Raw genomic sequence first — 17,501 nt, forward strand, 5'->3', positions numbered from 1 at the left:
TAAAGGAGAGACCACACCGGCATTTGTACGGTTCTTTTATTACCAACGGCCTCCACCCCCTCACGGCCGTGGTATTGCTGATACCCATTGTTTAACAACCGACTGGTGGGTGTACGGGTAACCCATCTTAACTTGTATATCATGTGCATTGTGTTATGTCGAGTAAAAGCCGCCATCGTGCTTACGAGAGTAACCTCGGTTTGTAGAGGCGGTGTGATGAGACTCTGTAAATAAAGAAGAACACACACAAAACACCGTGGTTAAATTCTATAGCATTTTAAAAAGAATATCTTTCTCTTGGGCTGAGTGTTAAATCTTACCTATGGACCCTTTGATACTGTATATAGAAGCCTTCTGGCTGTCGACCCACACTTTCAATCGTGTGTCTTCAGTCTCACACAACGATTCTTCTAATTCTTTGTTTTTCAGTGCCCTATATGTTAAAAACAAACTGCTGTTTAGGTGTTGTTTTATTGTACTGAAGTTCCAATAAAATAAAAAAGTAAAGTTTTAATCAATGTATATTATTATATGTTAGCATAAAAATATATTAAGAGTTTATTTGCAAAAAACGGATAACTTCGTTTTAATATTTAAAAATTCTGTTTTTTTTTTTATCCATCAGCATTCCAATTAATATCAATCAAACTGCAGTAGGCTTATTTTGAAAAAATAATGAATAAAAAAATACAGCTAAGACAAAAATAAAAGTTATGCGTTTTTGCAAATAAATGTATTTCATATATTCAGTATAAATTATTTGGAGGTCTTACCCATTATCCAACGCAACAGTTTCCTTCTGCGTCAGGATTTGATTTTTGTTTTGAAATAATCCTAGATGATGATCGTATGTGGACTTTAGATGAATGTCCAGACTGTCCTTTGGTGCCTTGTAACAACATTTTAGCAGTCAGTACATTTCAAAAACACAAAGCTTTAAAAATCAGAACATGTTTAGATTGACTTAAGGCTGCCTATGTTAATTTTTAAGTAAGTTAAAAGTAAGCAAATTAAAATCTTCATTCGAGGTAGGTTACATCAACTCACTTTAGTGTCATAATGAAAGACATTTCTGCGAGAGCTGGCCTGTGTCATCCTGTTATGGAGTCTCCTCCAGGGTTCGTCATTTTGTGCGAGGTGAGTTGGCTTGTCGTATGGCAATATCTGATCAATGTTAAAAGTAAGAAATATGTAAACACAAATGTAGGCTACAATCAAAAAGTGTACGAATTAACGTTAGATGTGTGAATAGAAAAGTGGCATCATAATGTTTGAAATACCTGCATTTCCTTACTCCCTGTAAATGTATAATCGTTCTCATATCGCGGGAATGGAAAAGGATCTCGTTCTTGTGGCATATTTTCACAATATTTCCAAAGTCTGATGGAATGTAACAGATCGATGGTTTGAGATCTTGCAACTTTTTTTTGTTGTCTCCTACTGTTGCCTAGAGACCAATTTAGTGAGCGTCAGTCTATTGGTCTGCAGCACCACACAGCTCCAGACGTAACTAACCCTACAGACAATTGCATTTTAGTGTAAACCTTTATATTAACAGTTGATTAGGTGGCTGTAAACCGTGTTGTTGTTTTCTAGAACAGCCAAAAAAAAAAAAAAAAAAAATGTGAAAAGAATTAGCTGCTACGTACTAAAATGTGTTACCTCTAAATGTAGACCTCATATAATTAGCCTACTATAATGTTTGTTATTCAGCCGTGTTATTGGTATTTATTGTAATTTTTTATTATTTACGGAAATTAATGTCTTGTATCTATACAAGAGGGACACGTTTGCAGTTGGATCTCAAGCCCAAAGAGACTGACCAATAGGAGAGCTGAGCGCGTTACACGCGTAGTATGTGCAAACAGTGTCTGGATAAAAGCCCTGCAATATTTACAGCACGTCTGTTACTGTCACACGCCTTTCCTAAATGAACGGATCTTTTGGAAACAGAAATGTATTCAAGCCATGCGATTTTCAGTCTTGGAACGCAAAGTGTTTTTGTTGTTTTTCTGCTTCACTTACCTTTAACGGGGGCAACGGAATTACCCAGCTGCAAAGAGGTAGGTGCTCCTTTACTCTGCATTTTACAGATTTTCTGAGACTGTAACGTGATATACAACAGTCTTTTAAAATAACGTGATTTCAAGTAGTTTGAACTATTTATTATATGCTGTTTATTTCTGACAGCTGCTAGAACTACATAATGCACTGAAATGTTTGGCTGACAGACTGTACCGTCTAAACACACACTAACAGAATAATACATTTCTGAACTGATGCTGCTGCTCATGGAATACTGGTCATTATAAATACACAACATTATCCTGGAGGACTAGGCCAGTACATTTTATAAAATATATATAATGTACGGTCCATTAACAGTAACAGAAAACACTTTCTCTCCATTAATTACATGCTGTGAAAATCGTATTGTATACATCATCATACACAGCGATGCTGCCCCTTTACAAATAAGAAACCATACGAAATGTCATCCAGGAACAAATAAAAAAAAAAGAAGCTTGACAGCTCATATCAGTTAATAAAGCAAATAAAGGATGTGGACTGGATGTTTTCTTAGTTAATAAAAAGCTCACATGCATCATCAGCATTAGCTTTCAGTAAACTTGATTCCTTTCTGCGATATGTATGTTTTACCTCTGTGCTCTTTTCCCTCAGGAAAATAATTATGTTTGAATAAGAGGGAACATGATCATGGAAATGGTTGACACACTTACTTTATCATTTATAGATAAGCTTGTCCGTTGGTCATAGAGAGCTGTGTGAATGGGGCATCTGCTGTTTTGATCAGCCGACAAACGGCTGAATTATTGTTGGTGTACTTAAACTGAAATACTGGACTATAATAATAATATAATTTTATAACATTTTTATTATTGCAAATATAATTGAAAATAGACCAAGTGAAAATTGCCTTTGACCTTGTGAGAAAACAAAAAACAAAAAAACAAAACTTGTTTTCTGTGCATTCACCAGTTAATCTGACCCCTAAGAGACACCATAGAAACAAATGTCGGTCTCTTCTGTTGCCTTGGTTTCTCGGGTTCATCATTTATATGGATGTGGTGGGGATTATTATGTGGACTGGTTGCTCAGAACAACTTTCTATCTTTTTCTTTCTTTCTTTCTTTCTTTCTTTCTTTCTTTCTTTCTTTCTCACTAAACGTTGCTTATTTTGCTGCACTAACACAAAGCACTTAGGAAGCACGTTCACTCATCACATTGAGGTCTTGTTAACTATTAATCTTGTTTCATTCCACATGGGTCATTCTGATTTGCTCTGTGAAAGTGATGTGTCTGCTGTTACCTCAGGTGCCATTCTATCAGCTTAATTTGGTTCTTGTTTCTTGCCAGCTGTCTGTTCTTTGGGGGAGTTAGCTGTCGACATTTACAAACCCATTTAATTTGAGTCAAAATAATTGTTTCATTTCAACCACACCTTTAAGCACTTAAGTATCTTGTTACAGATTATTATGTCCTTAGATAAATTAGGATAAACTGATAAACAGGATGTTTGGAGATGTTAATATATATTCAAGATTTTATTTTTTCAGACTCTCTCGCTTTGCATAATGGTGAGTAAATAATACCTGCTAAAGACTGTTTGTTTAGACAAGGATTCGGAGACTTCCATGAAGTTGATCTCCAGTGGATCCGCCTAGTGTGCAAATATTGATCTGACACAGTATTTTAAAAGGAGATATAATCCAGAAGAACATTATAAACAAGATGTTGGAAACTACAATTTTATATTATGTCTGTGAAGCACAAAATGACAAGTTGTGCATCTTAGCTATCAGCTATAGAGAACATTACTACTTAAAAGCACTCAGAGACACACTTTGGACCACTGCAGTTTTAATATTGCTGAAATATAGTATTGCAATCAAAGCTTTTTTCTTAGCAGAAGCTTTATGCTAGTATAAATTACAAAATATAAAATAATTCCAATTTAAATCAGCATTTAATTTCCTTGTATTTATTTATTTGGGGAGTAGTTACCCGTTAAACACTCAAAAAATCTGTTTTTTCTACATTCATTTGATAACTGTTCAATATAATTTTCTTAAACACTAAATGAATCATTACTGAATAAGGTTTATGTGGTTGATATCTCTAATTATGCCAGCAAATGTACAACCCTGCACAAAACTTAATGCAGTTGGTTTTGTATGTTTCATTATTTTGCAGTCCGATTATCATTTTGAGTACACAGACTGTGATGTTTTGGGCTCTCGATGGAGAGTAGCAATACCCAACAAGCCTGAGACCTGCACTGGCCTTCCTGATCCAGTCAAAGGCACCCATTGCAGTGAGTAACTACAACACATACACACCGTCACTACTAGATAACGCTCTATAGCATGCTATGTTACCAGGTGAAGGGTCTTTAAAGCTAGAAAGGCATTAATACTTTAATCTTTGTTGTTGTTTTTTTTTCTTTTGTCAGCGTTTAGTTGTAATGAAGGTGAATTTCTGGACATGAGGACTCAAGAGTGTCAGAAATGCGTTGCAGGGACCTATTCTCTTGGGACGGGTGTTGCTTTCGACGAGTGGGACACTTTGCCCTCTGGCTTTGTCAGCCATGGCATCAGTATGAACTTAGGAGACACTTACACAAATTGCTCAAAGTGAGTGACTCATACATGTATGAAAAAATAAGAGCTACAGCATTTCAGGACATGCAAACGGGTGCTAGTGCTTAAAATTCAAGATCAAGTGGATGGCAGAGTCATTCAACATTCACTTAACCGTAATTGCATGCACAGAATGTTTATTCGAAAGTGCTTGACGAGTCAGGACCTTGAATTTTTGGAATAAAAATGAAATTGAAGAATGGACATTTGTGAAAATTTACTTTAATGTGGACCCATTGCATGTGTCTCTTGCATCTGTGCAGCTCAACATGGATCCCAAAAGGTGATTATATTGCGTCTAACACAGATGAGTGCACTTCAACTCTTTCATATGCTGTGAGTCTAAAGAAGCCTGGATCTGTGTCCTTCCAATACTTCTATCCAGACAACCACATGTTTTTTGAGTTTTATGTAAGTACTCTTGCTATGTTTTTATATATTTTTCCCAAACATATACAGAAAAAATAAAATAAAAAATTGGTTTAATAACAACCACAAATGTGACCACAAATGAGATAATGCATTGATATGGGATATGATATGCATGTGCTAACAGGTTCAGAATGACCAGTGTCAGTCTACAGACTCTCAGCGTCGCTGGATGAAGATATCAGAAAGTGATTGGGATTACCATTATGTGAGTCTCTCTGTTTGTGTGTGTGTGTGTGTGTATTGGGACAAAATTTCTCATCAAATCCTTGTCCTTGTGGGGACATTTTTTGGTTCCCATGTTGAATCAAGCTTATAAATCATACAAAATTAAATTCAAAATCTAAAGTTTCTTGTAAGGGGAAGGTTTAAGTGAAGAGTTGGTGTAGGGCAATAGAAAACACAGTTTATACAGTATAAAATCTGTTTCACCAGTAGAATGTCCCCATAAATTATGGAAACCCAACATGTGTGTGTGTGTGTTCTGAGAGAATACGAAGAACCCTCAGGCCCTAAAACCTTTTCTTCTTGCTATCTAACCAGGTGCAGCTGAGTAGTGGTAACAATGTCTTGTACTGGAGAACAACAGGTTTCTCTCTGGCTGCCAACACTGCCAAACCAGTTCTACTGAAGAACATTGCCATCTCAGGTATTTATCCATTACAATTCATTGTGCACTACCTTAAAAAAGACTGGCTAATTAAATAACAATCAACCTTTTCTTCAGGTGTCTCATATACATCTGAGTGTTTTCACTGTAAGCCTGGTACCTTTAGTGATAAACCAGGGGCTGCCCGCTGTGTGCCATGCCCTGCTAATTCGTACTCTAATAAGGGAGCCACTGCGTGCCAATCCTGTGAGGCAGACAAATATTCAGGTATGTGTCTTAGCATTTTTAAAGCACTGTTCATGTTAATTCAGGTCAGTCATCAGCTGCTATTGTTATCATTTCACATTTATTATTGCTTATAGTTGTGTTATTTTTTTTTACCTGTGTACTTAGACAAGTACATGAATGTTTACAGGGTTTTTTGTGTAAGTTGAATATTGGAGTACTTACAACATATTTATATTCCTTATGTAGGTGCATAAATGATCCTGATGAAGTCTTTCATTTGAAATAAGAATATATATATAGACATTACATTAATCATACTGATTAAAACAATTCTATAAAAACATGAAAAGATATTGAATTGTTGATATAATCATTGAATTATTTGTGGTTAAACTAACAAATACATCAGTCATATACTAGAAAATCATAATGTATGTAAGCATAGTTATTTTAAATGACTGGTGGTCACCAAACAAATGCCTTGTAAAGGTATTTAAACGTTATATCTGCATAGATGTGATCAAGCATGTAAATGTTCATGTAAATGACCTGCACTCACCAGTGCATGTACTCCATGGGATTTGCCTACTGTGTTTTATCACTTAATCTAAATGAGTGTGTGTTTTTCCTAATGCCACGGGCATTTTCCTCTGTGTGTGTTACTCCAGGAACTGGATCTGGAACCTGTCTACAGCGACCGCCTTGCACAACGACTGATTACTTCTATACTCACACACCATGTGACTCCAGTGGTCAGGTACCACAAAAAAATCCAACAAATCTAGAGATTTATTATTTTTTATTTGTGTAACATCTCCAGATGACAACTGACTGTTTATGTATATATTTAGACACAACTGATGTATAAGTGGATCGAGCCTAAGATCTGTAGTGAGAGTGTGGAGGGGGCAGTGCAGCTTCCGGCTTCAGGGGAGATGATGGCCTGCCCTCCATGCAATCCAGGATTCTTCCCCAACATCACCTCCACCTGTGAACCCTGCCCACATGGCTTCTATTCAAATGGGACTGGTAGAGAGAGACACCCAACAGACAAAAATTAATAATTTCACTCACCTATGACAGCATATGCATCTATGTTCTATCTCTTGATGGCAAAACTACATGTGTATATAACACTAAATGTATGGTTTAGTACAATATTGTAGTGCATCAATAACAGAACCCACTATTATAAACAATCATGTTACATGTGTTCAGAATGCTCAGAGTGTCCTGCTGGAACGGAACCAGTCGTGGGTTTTGAATATAAATGGTGGAACAAAATGCCCAGCAATATGAAGAGTTCAGTCTTCAGCTCAGAATACAGAAGCATGGAGAGGAGCACAGGTAGGCCTAAATATCTCCTCAGTAGCTCTCCACACAATTTGATGAAAATTTTATATGATCTTATAATTTAAAAAAAAAAAAAAATTGAGACATTGATTAAAGCATATGCTGAAGTTTTTGTAGAGAGAGTCATTCTGTCATAGATGTATGTGAGTTATTGGGGGTTTGTTGGAACAGGCTGGGAGGTTGCAGGCGAGTACATCTACACCACACCAAGCAATCAGGACTCTGACTACATGATGCTGACACTCACAGTACCTGGATACAGGTGAGCACATCTGATAACAATTAGCTGCAGAATGTTATTAATGGTCTCAGTATATCATTATGAAGACAACATTAAAGCTAATACAAGAGACATAAACATGGGCTGATAATTTACTCAATACATTTTGTTTCTCCTTTTTGCAGCCCGCCTCATTCCCTCAGTGAAGACAATGAGAGAGTTCAGCTTTCCAGAATAACATTTGTTTTTGAAACAAAGTGTACAGCTGATTGTAAACTCTATTTCATGGCAGTGAGTTTGACTGTATTTTACAGCATTGTACATTTGACATTTACAATTACAGCTTTGTGTCTTATGTTCACCAAGACTACATTTATTTGATCAAAATAATAAATGAAATGAAATATTTTTTTAATTTAAAATAATGTCTGTTCTATTTATTTATTTTTTGGTGCTTAAGTGTTTTATTTTTTATTTTATTTTTTTATTTCAAAATCGAAATTATTATAATTTCTTAATTCCTTAATTTGCAGGGTATTAATTGTCTGAGATTTGTCTTTGCAGGGTCAAAGGGAATGGAGTAATATTGTGGAGAGCTGGTCTGGCACTATAGGGAAGCAGTCCTACTCTTATATTATTAAAAGCAATAACACTGTTACCTTCACCTGGGGTTTTCAACGCACTGGGATCTTCAGTATGGTAAAATTAAACTATAAACTTTCACTTTTTCGTTTCGTTTTTACTGTTAAGTATACAGAGAATTTCAACTCTTTTGATGATCTATGGCTGTGTGTCTGTCTTACAGAAAAATGAATACAGCTCTGACTATGCTAAGATCTACTCTGTTCACATCACTAATGTGATTGGGGGTGTGGCGTCAGAATGTCGTCAGTGTGCTCTGGCTGCCGTTGACTCTGAGTCTGCATGCGTCCCCTGCCCTCCAGGACACTACATGCTGAATGGCACAGGAGTGTGTAAAAGCTGTCCCTCAAATACTATCATCAGGCCCGAGCAGCCAATCGGAAAGCAAGCCTGCATACCTTGCGGACCCAATACTTACAGTAATGAAGTAAGCATGATTTATTAAAACAAAAGAAGTGCAACTTTCAAAACTGGTCTGTAGACCATGTGCTCTTTTCCATAACACAAACGCTGTAGTCTCAGGCATTGATATAGCTAGCTTTTGAACAGTATCTGTTTATGCCAGTAGGTGGGACTGTTGTCAGTCGATGGGTTTCAGTAAACCTTTATGAGCTAATAATAAAAGTGTTCTGCAATCTTGAGAACGTATGTATAACTTCTGTGCTAATTAAATTGTGCACATTTACAATGTAACCTTGTAAATGTGTAGTTTTGGGTTAAATAAAAAAATAAAATAAACAGCAATAAATGCATCTTGAATGCATTGTTATAGATTATAGAATATATATGATCATTCATATCATATTTGTTTTTATCTTCTGGCAATAGACATAATAATTTTGCCATGCACTGTATGCATAAATAGTCAAACAAATAAGACATTGGTTGCAAAATATTTTAGACCTTGTGTTTTAATGATTGTTAAACATCCCTAGCATAATTATATAATTGCAATGCAAATTAGCCATAGACTATAATTTTTGCTGCTTGTATAAAAGTTCTGGTCATATATAAGAATTTCTGTCATAAAATTAAAATTTTATTCCGTCCTGCATACTTGGTAAAGTGAAATGATTAATACTTATAAAAAAAAATTATTATTACATTACAACATAACTTAGCATATACAAATTATATATATATATATATATATATATATATATATATATATATATATAAATGATTTACAATTAAATTAAAGAGTATTCTTATTTTTTATAAAAATTACATTAGTATATTTTATTATTGTGTATGCATATTGTAAGTGACTTTCTTTTCCTTGCACATTACAACTATTTTATATATCTATTCACTTCTGTTGCAAATGTTTGTCCTCTCTGTTCACAGGGCCGTTCTGCGTGCATGAGTGACTGTACATTAGCACTGCATTATAAAGGAGAAATGCTGAATTATGATTTCTCTCTGCTGGCAAATGTCACTGGCTTCCAGAGCAGCCCACGCTTCACCAGTAAAGGGCTGCAGTATTTCCACCATTTCAATGTGGCGCTGTGTGGTACAGAAGTAAGAGAAAAAATTTTGACCAGATTCCGTTTTTATGAATGACTAAAGTGTAAAGTATGCAGTGATGTCTGAGTTATAAAAGCTCAGCATGAAACATTAAAGTGTGTCTTTCTCTCATTTAGAAGAGAGCTCTTGCATCCTGTGTGGAAAATGTAACTGAAAGCAAGAGGGATGTAAAAGGCTACATCTGTCAGTCTACCGTAGTACCTTCTGAGGTCAGGGGGCAGAGTGTTGTGTCCTCTCAGCCCTTCAGTATTGGAGAAACTTTAATCGGTTAGTGCTACCACAGCTTTGAAATCTCTATCAAACAAACCTATCCCACTTGGTCCTGTGGATTCATCAGATACAAACTTTTTATACTAGGAGTGACAACTGACTTCAAATTTGATGACATCTTGTCATTGGATGGCAACTTTCCTGATGAATCAGAGCTGCCTGATGTCATATTCTATTACAGGTGAGTGTACTTACTTGCAGTGATCGGTGTTAAGTTTATTCTAATGTTAAGTTCATTCTAATCATATTCACAAACAATTTTTGTTGACCTCAACTCAGACTCTCAGTTGATTTAGTTCAGACTGATCTGTAATTATGTTCTTCCCATTATGGTGTCAACAGATCTAGAGAAAGGACACAAGCATGTAAAAATGGAAGATCAGCCTCCATTAGGCTCCGATGTGCTCCCACCTTAGCACTGAAGAACCATGTTTCCTTACCAAGGTACAACATGAAAATATGTTTTCCTTTTGGGTAGGGTTGCCCTATTATTCAACACAACACCAAAACTGCTTAGTGTGATTATCAAACCACAAAGGCTGTGATTAAATTAAAGGGATAGTTCAGCCTCTTGTCGTTCCAAACTCTTAAGTAGGGCTGCACGATAAATCACATGCGATATTTAATGCGCATCTTGTCAGTAAAGCCGGTTCTTTAATCATCTGTAAATCTCCATCACCTACGTGTTCACATGGAGCAACATTAACAGACCAGTTGTTCACTGACTAGCTGCGTAAAACCATGTTCATATTTTGCATTAGTGGTTCAACCACTAAGGTTGACTATTTTAATAATGTCCTTACTACATTTCTGGGCCTTGAACATGCTAGTTGCCTTGCTGTCTATGCAGGGTGAGAAAGCTCTTTGATTTAATCAAAAATATCTTAATTCGACCTCTGAAGCTATATATAAAATTTGATTTTATTCTCCCAAATGGTGCAGCTCTACTTTTGTGGCTGTTACAAGACAAAAACAAGGCCAATCAAGACACTGAGTTGAAAGCGTGTGTGGTGAATATTGTATGGTTTGAGACTAAACTGTAATCCTGATTTTATGTATGCATTCCAACTCAGACAATGGAAGAATATTGCTGTTTATTGCTAGTTTTATTTATGTGTGTGCACTTAATATAGCAACTGTTCAGAGGGCACCTGTGATGGCTGCTCCTTCCATTTCCTGTGGCGGTCCCAGTATGCCTGTCCTCTCTGCTCTGAGAGGAACTATAAGGAGATTGTGAGCGCTTGTATCCAAGGAATTCAGGTACATGTCAATTCAAATAATGATAGACCGCACAGTTTGTGAAAAAGAGAAAGGCTGTTTTTTCTGGCTCTGAATGTTTTTATTTGACCATTTATTAGATGACTTAAAGTAGCTAAAATGTGTTTATGTTTCTCAGAGGACTACCTATGTGTGGCAACAACCTCTGAGGTGCACAGGTGGGGTGTCACTGCCTCCTCAGAAGGTCAGTGCCTGTGTGACGCTGGACTTCTGGCTGAAGTTTGGTGTCTCCATCGGAACGGTGGCTGCTATATTGCTCATTACCATCAGCTGCTACTTCTGGAAAAGGACTCGCAAGTGAGAGTTCATTACTGAAAGTCATCCTTAAAAATGGGACCAAATACTTTACTTTACTTTCTTTCATAGAAATATATTCATATATATTCATAGATTACAAATTTTGATCTATTCATCGCCACTCGAAATTAAAGTGTAGTGCTCAATCTCATAATTCAATAAATTTAAGTGTAAATTCATAGTTGATAACTGTACTGTACAACACTGACTGCCACAAAGATGGATGTGAATGTGTTCTTTTATCACTATAAGCCCAACTGTAGATAAATTAGGGATAAATGTTCGCTGCTGTATGAATAAAAGTATTCATACCCTTTCTTTAGGCTCCAGTATAAGTACTCAAAGCTAATGATGACTGCAGGAGATAAGGAGTGTGAACTTCCAGCTGCAGATAGCTGTGCCATCATGGAGGGAGAAGATGCAGAGGATGACCTCATCTACCTCTCCAAGAAATCTTTCTTCACTAAGATCAAGTCATTTTCCAGAGAGGTAAGGACAGACAAGACAGACTTAATTTTGGCCGTACTATAAACTCTATAGCTGTATTCTTGATGGATGCTATACATGTTTTTAATGTTACAGATATATTAGCATTAACCGGCAGATACAGACATTTTCTTGACAAACTGCTGTTATTTTACAGAGGACGTCAGATGGCTTTGATTCTGTTCCTCTAAAATCATCAGCTGCACAGGAGATGGAGATGACCTAGAACTTCTGAGACACAGGGAGAGCCAGCAAGAAATGTTTGGCCTGTCACAAGCCACCTTTGATTCTAGATCTGACCATATAAAATCAATACTTTTATTCCCAAAAGAGACACTGAGCAAAGAAAAAAAATATTGATAAACATGTCTGCCTTATTCAAGTCACCTCATAAACATGTGATGTGATTTCAAAACGGGCTAAAGAAGAATTTAAAAAGTTTCTTTTTTTTTTAAATGATGTTAGTTTTTTTTTGACCTATATCACTGTATATATAGGCCTATAACATTTTATACCAAACCTGTATGCTTGTGAAAGATAATGCTGAAAAATGTACATTGCATTTGTTTGACGTCATCATGTGATATATCAAATATGTTCTCTTTCTTCTCTTAACTTGGGTCAGTGAGAGTTGAGAGCTAAACCTGCCTTACAAGTGGTTACACTATGTTGTAGACCATTTTCTTTTTCTTTTCAAATGTTTTGGCATACTAGCATTTATGTTTTGTAGACCTTTTTTGTTATCTTATTTGAATTTTGTAAGTTTTTCTTAATATAGCCTATTTGATAAAGCTAATGTGTCTATTCTTATTAAATCTTGATATTAACTATAATTACACAAAGCTACAGCAAGAAATAATTTCCATATGTACAAAAAAATAAAAAAGCAAATTCTATCTTTTATTTGCTATTTAAATAATATGTTTTATGTTGCGTCAATTTGTTCAATGCAGTGGCTTAGACGGTGACCGTTTCCATAGTAACGAATGTAAACAATTAAACAATGAGCCCGTGCAGCTCCAAAATCATCTGATAGTTAACGTTAGTTATCTGAAGCGCCGAAAGATGCCGAAAAAGAAAGGAAACAAGGGCAAGGGAAAAGGGTAAGCATGAAAGGTGTGGGTTTAGGTTTGATATATACGGTAAGCCTTTGAGGTACTTGTTTCTCTAATTGTCTTTACACGTCACGTCTTTACAGAAAAGGTAAGAAAGAAGGCAGACATGAGTCTAAAGCCGACAAGAATTCAGAGATCGAAAAGTTCAAATCAAACGCTGATTTATGGGAGGCAAAGTTTAATATCACGGAAATTTCGCGTGTCGAGTATCGCGAAGCTACCCGCGCGCTCGCCAAAGCCAACGAGGAGCTCGCGAACCAGCAATACAGAGCCGAGAAAGACACAAACGATATCATTACTTTTCTGAAGAGAGCAGACCGTGAAAAGACAGCAACGGTTAGTCTGCTTTTGTCATTTTATATTTTTATCATAATAATCAGTTTATCCACCAGTGCTGTTAATTTTCTACTAATTTGTCTACTACAAGATTGCTGCATTAGAAGAACAACTAAAAAGAGAAAAAGAGAAGGCTTTACAAGAGAAAGACCTTCTGGTAAGCAATGATTTAATTTGAGTTATTTTACAAATTAATTGGCATTGTGTTAAGATGTTACAACTGAAATTTTAAGAGCTGTTATCATGCTGGACTTGAATTTCACCCCTCATTCGTTTGAATTGACTGGCTGTTACAGGTGGCTGAATACATGCAGAAGATTGATGCTTTAGAAGAGAGGTTTAAGCAGAGGTCAAGCGACTTCCAGAGGATGCAGGGCGAGCTCAAAACCATTAAGCATTTTCGCAAAATAAAGGCCAATCTGGAAGAGGACCTGATCAGTGTACTTCACAGTCATTACTAATAACTATTTTATGTAATAAGAAATTTAGATGTATGAAAACTCCAGATATGTAATGTATTTCTTGTGCTTCTAGATGAGAGAAAAAATGTATATTGCTGACCGTGGACACCAAGAGAGTCTGGCGAGAACAGAGTACAAGTTCTACACAGCACGAGTGAGAAAACGCAGATGCGAAAAATATTATGCATCCATTGATAAGAAAGACATAATGCATTGAAACATGTTTCAGAAAGTGCATTTACCATCATATTTAAAAATCCATTTGTTACGGATTTTTAGATACTTTGTCACGACCATATGTGTCATTAAAATACATGCTAGAACAGTTGGTAATATCTTCTTCTATATAGATTCATCTTGAGAAGGAAGCAGAGCAAAAGATCACTCAGCTTGCAGAGCAAGCACACCATGAAGCTATTGCGTGAGCAGCTATTCTTTAAATTTTATTATTGAATACATTACTCGTTAGGATTTACTCATCCCCATTCATATATGATTTTTGTATGTCTATCATTTGTGTTTATTGGAGTCAAATCTTCAGTTTTGCTCCCAACAGGCAGCTCGGTACAGCCTCACATACTGTTTTCAAGGAGAATGTACGATTGAATGAGGCATTGAACTATTACGTGAAAGAGGCAGAGGAACTGAAGAGGACAAATATAACCTTGACAGAGAAGAATGCTTCCCTTGCTCTCTTAAAGGTGCTACCACTAACAGACTATCAGGAATTTTAAGAGACAGTTTCTCTGTAGAGTATTTACTTTAAGCATACGTTTAATGAAATCGAAGTACAATTTAACCTTGTAAAACCTGACATTTAAAAAAAAATTGTCTAGTATATTTTATTTTTAGAAATGGAACAGTTTATTGAACAGTTTATTCACACTCAAGTAGGAAGAGAACATAGAAGTTTTATTAAGAGGCCAGAACTGCACAAAATATGCAGTTGGGTGAAGGTATTGTTATTTATATGTACAAAAAGTATTATGTTGAAATTCTAATAGCTTAAACAGTAGACTATAGACTTCTCACATAAAATGTATATAAATATCAGTTGTCACTCTGTATATCCCATCAATATTTCTTAGTAAAATGATTTTTAAATGCCTAGATTCTGTATTTACTAATGTGGAGGCAAAACATATAATGAAATCGAAGAATGACTGAAAGAAGTACAAACATTCCTTAAAAGCCTGATGTATCATATTTGATACTCACTTTTTAACTTCAATTTGTGCATCAGTATGATAGAGTAGGCTTTATGGCGTTAACTAGGCTGGCTTTCAGAGATGCTCATGTTTTTCATGCTGTTCAGCACATTGCATCTCTCCAGCGATGTAGACTGACTCTGAAACTGATTCATTCTGCAGGAGACGAATGAACTGATAAGAAAAGAAGTTGATTCCCAGAATAGGTCCCAACAAAATGAGATCTCCGAGCTGAGGGCTAAATTGGTCACACTTGAGCAAGCACTGGGCATCATGTCTGGAGAGTTTGAGCAGGAGAGAGAAGAGGTGGAGCAGCGTGCCATGTTCAGTATGCAGGCCGACAGCGCAGACCTTGAGAGGTTGGAAATGCTTTTAGCTGCCCGCGAGAAGGAGCTGGGCCAAGTGAAACAGCTGGCTCAAAGTATCATTGAGCAGCGCAAAGAACTTGAACTCTTCTTTCATGAAGCTCTTGAGCATGTGAGGAAGGAAATAGGAACACAGCAACACCTCTACAGGTTTGCGAAAGTTATGAAAACTAAACACTGCTCTGTGAAATATCCTTTAATAGGCCATTTTGAAGATTGAGCTTCACATTTGGGAGTGCTTCACATATTTGAAGATGATCTTGTATGTAGACAGGAGGCTCTGAAGGCCTATCGCTGGAGAATGAATGAGGCTCGGGCTGGAAGGTTGGAGTATCCTCGTATACGGACCTTCTCTAATGCCCCACACAGCACCAATGATGTTCAGACTGACCTGGAAGAAGCTGACAAATGGTATGAGAGCTTTAAGTGCAGAATGACTAATTGCTCTTAACGTGCACCACTAATCAAGATGACTATGATGATGTCATTTTAGGAGCAACTTGAAAAGCTCCAGTGTGGATATTTCTGATCTAACATGGGAGCAGAAAGCGAGACTAATCAATCTGCTTTTTGCTAAATTGAACGGGCAAAAAACAAGGTAAATAGATCTATAATTGTATTTGTTTATGCACTAGACAACATTTGAAGTGGATCAAAACCTTTCATAAAAGTTATCCTAAAACCAGAATGCGTTCTTGTCTTCGGACATTTTATACTTTTTTGTATAAAAGCACACACACAAACACACACATTATCTACATTCATTCAAATAAATAAGTTAATGCAAAATCTTTGTTGATTTTTAATTTTTTTAAACAGACTGGAATTCAGTAGAATTCAGTATTTACTTTTAATTTTATGCAAGTGATGTCCATTGGAATGTTTGCTGGATCCGAATGAGTAAATAGGAATTTGGATATCGCATTGCTGATCTGTATGGAAGACATTTGAAATGACAATTACAAGTAAAAGAGAAGAAAATTAATCAACAACACTGCACCATTTGTTGTTAGCATTGCCATGACGTCACTCAAATAATCCAGAAATCAGATTTAGAATCTCTTTTGCCTGGATTTCTTTGCATTTTACAAATTACTTAAGACAGTTTAGGTTCTCAGATGCTTACGCATTGTTTCATCCTTGTGTGAAAGTGTCCTTGTTTCTGTAGTGACAGACAACATGGTGCCAAATAGTTTTCATGGCCCACCTCAACTCTACAATGAAACTTTTTTTTTTTTACTCCCTGACAGGAAACCAGTCCATCTTCCATCTCTAACAACAGCTACCTCTGAGAAGATCCAGTTTAGCAGTGATGCAGGGTAAGGCCCAGTGTGATGGATAACACTTATGAAGTTCTTTTACAAGAATAATGATAATGTTTTTTGTTGTCTTATATCTGCTAAGTCAAACCATTTTTCCTTCATAGATTTACTGAAGAAAAACGTAGCCTGACTTTTATAACCCAGATGCCCAGTATGACCTCTGAATCCTGTGTTCTACCAGCCCTTAAAAGCACCTGCCTGTAAAACTTTTCATTTTGTGTTATAGTCAGATATTTCATTTAAAAATATATAGAACAAGACTGTAATTCCCTGAAGTAAAATCTTCAAAATGTATTTCATCCATCTTCAGACAAATAACTTCCACTTCCTTCTCTATCCACTGATTTATTTTGTTATTGTTCTATTAGGTTTAGTGTTAATATATGATCTTTTTTTTCTCTTTGCATCACTGCATTCTATAGCTATATTGTTCTTTCTCTTTTTATGTCAATCATGATGATGTATAACAATTCTTATTTTATTTGTTCTTATAAAGTGAATTTGAGTTAATGTTTTCTGTATACATATATTGTATGTATTCATGTCAAATAAAACTATAAATAATTATATTATAATTGTATTTTTTTAAACCATATTCCATTATGTAGCCTACAGGTACAGCAGTATCTTCTCTGATGTTATTATGCAATGTAAAGTTAAAACAACCTAAATCGTTTTAGTGTGGTATAAATA

At 35.9% G+C, this 17,501-nt stretch overlaps 3 protein-coding genes across 3 annotated transcripts; 2 read left to right on the forward strand and 1 right to left on the reverse strand.

Annotated features, from left to right (window-relative positions):
- Window positions 1–18: 18 nt before the first annotated feature.
- Window positions 19–1,423, reverse strand: cfap276 (cilia and flagella associated protein 276). Its single transcript, XM_052563918.1, has 5 exons — window positions 1,281–1,423; window positions 1,048–1,164; window positions 774–889; window positions 321–433; window positions 19–224 (listed from the first exon to the last, which is right to left on the reverse strand). Exons 1-5 carry the CDS (start codon window positions 1,356–1,358, stop codon window positions 154–156), a joined length of 495 nt encoding a protein of 164 aa, XP_052419878.1. The 5' UTR covers window positions 1,359–1,423; the 3' UTR covers window positions 19–153.
- On the forward strand, window positions 1,421–12,920 carry LOC127963838 (endosome/lysosome-associated apoptosis and autophagy regulator 1). Its single transcript, XM_052563916.1, has 22 exons — window positions 1,421–2,063; window positions 4,216–4,336; window positions 4,475–4,655; window positions 4,925–5,072; window positions 5,218–5,298; window positions 5,634–5,739; window positions 5,818–5,967; window positions 6,597–6,685; window positions 6,780–6,957; window positions 7,147–7,275; window positions 7,453–7,543; window positions 7,687–7,792; window positions 8,066–8,200; window positions 8,307–8,570; window positions 9,491–9,664; window positions 9,787–9,937; window positions 10,028–10,121; window positions 10,283–10,384; window positions 11,074–11,200; window positions 11,337–11,515; window positions 11,839–12,004; window positions 12,159–12,920. Exons 1-22 carry the CDS (start codon window positions 1,956–1,958, stop codon window positions 12,225–12,227), a joined length of 2,949 nt encoding a protein of 982 aa, XP_052419876.1. The 5' UTR covers window positions 1,421–1,955; the 3' UTR covers window positions 12,228–12,920.
- si:ch211-163l21.10 (basal body-orientation factor 1) lies at window positions 12,920–17,377 on the forward strand. Its single transcript, XM_052563917.1, has 12 exons — window positions 12,920–13,104; window positions 13,200–13,452; window positions 13,544–13,609; window positions 13,749–13,892; window positions 13,987–14,067; window positions 14,264–14,334; window positions 14,470–14,614; window positions 15,284–15,636; window positions 15,757–15,897; window positions 15,980–16,084; window positions 16,737–16,805; window positions 16,913–17,377. Exons 1-12 carry the CDS (start codon window positions 12,929–12,931, stop codon window positions 17,010–17,012), a joined length of 1,704 nt encoding a protein of 567 aa, XP_052419877.1. The 5' UTR covers window positions 12,920–12,928; the 3' UTR covers window positions 17,013–17,377.
- Window positions 17,378–17,501: the final 124 nt, after the last annotated feature.

This window comes from Carassius gibelio, chromosome B8 (genome assembly GCF_023724105.1).
Source record: "Carassius gibelio isolate Cgi1373 ecotype wild population from Czech Republic chromosome B8, carGib1.2-hapl.c, whole genome shotgun sequence".
In the NCBI taxonomy this organism is placed as follows: Eukaryota; Metazoa; Chordata; class Actinopteri; order Cypriniformes; family Cyprinidae; genus Carassius; species Carassius gibelio.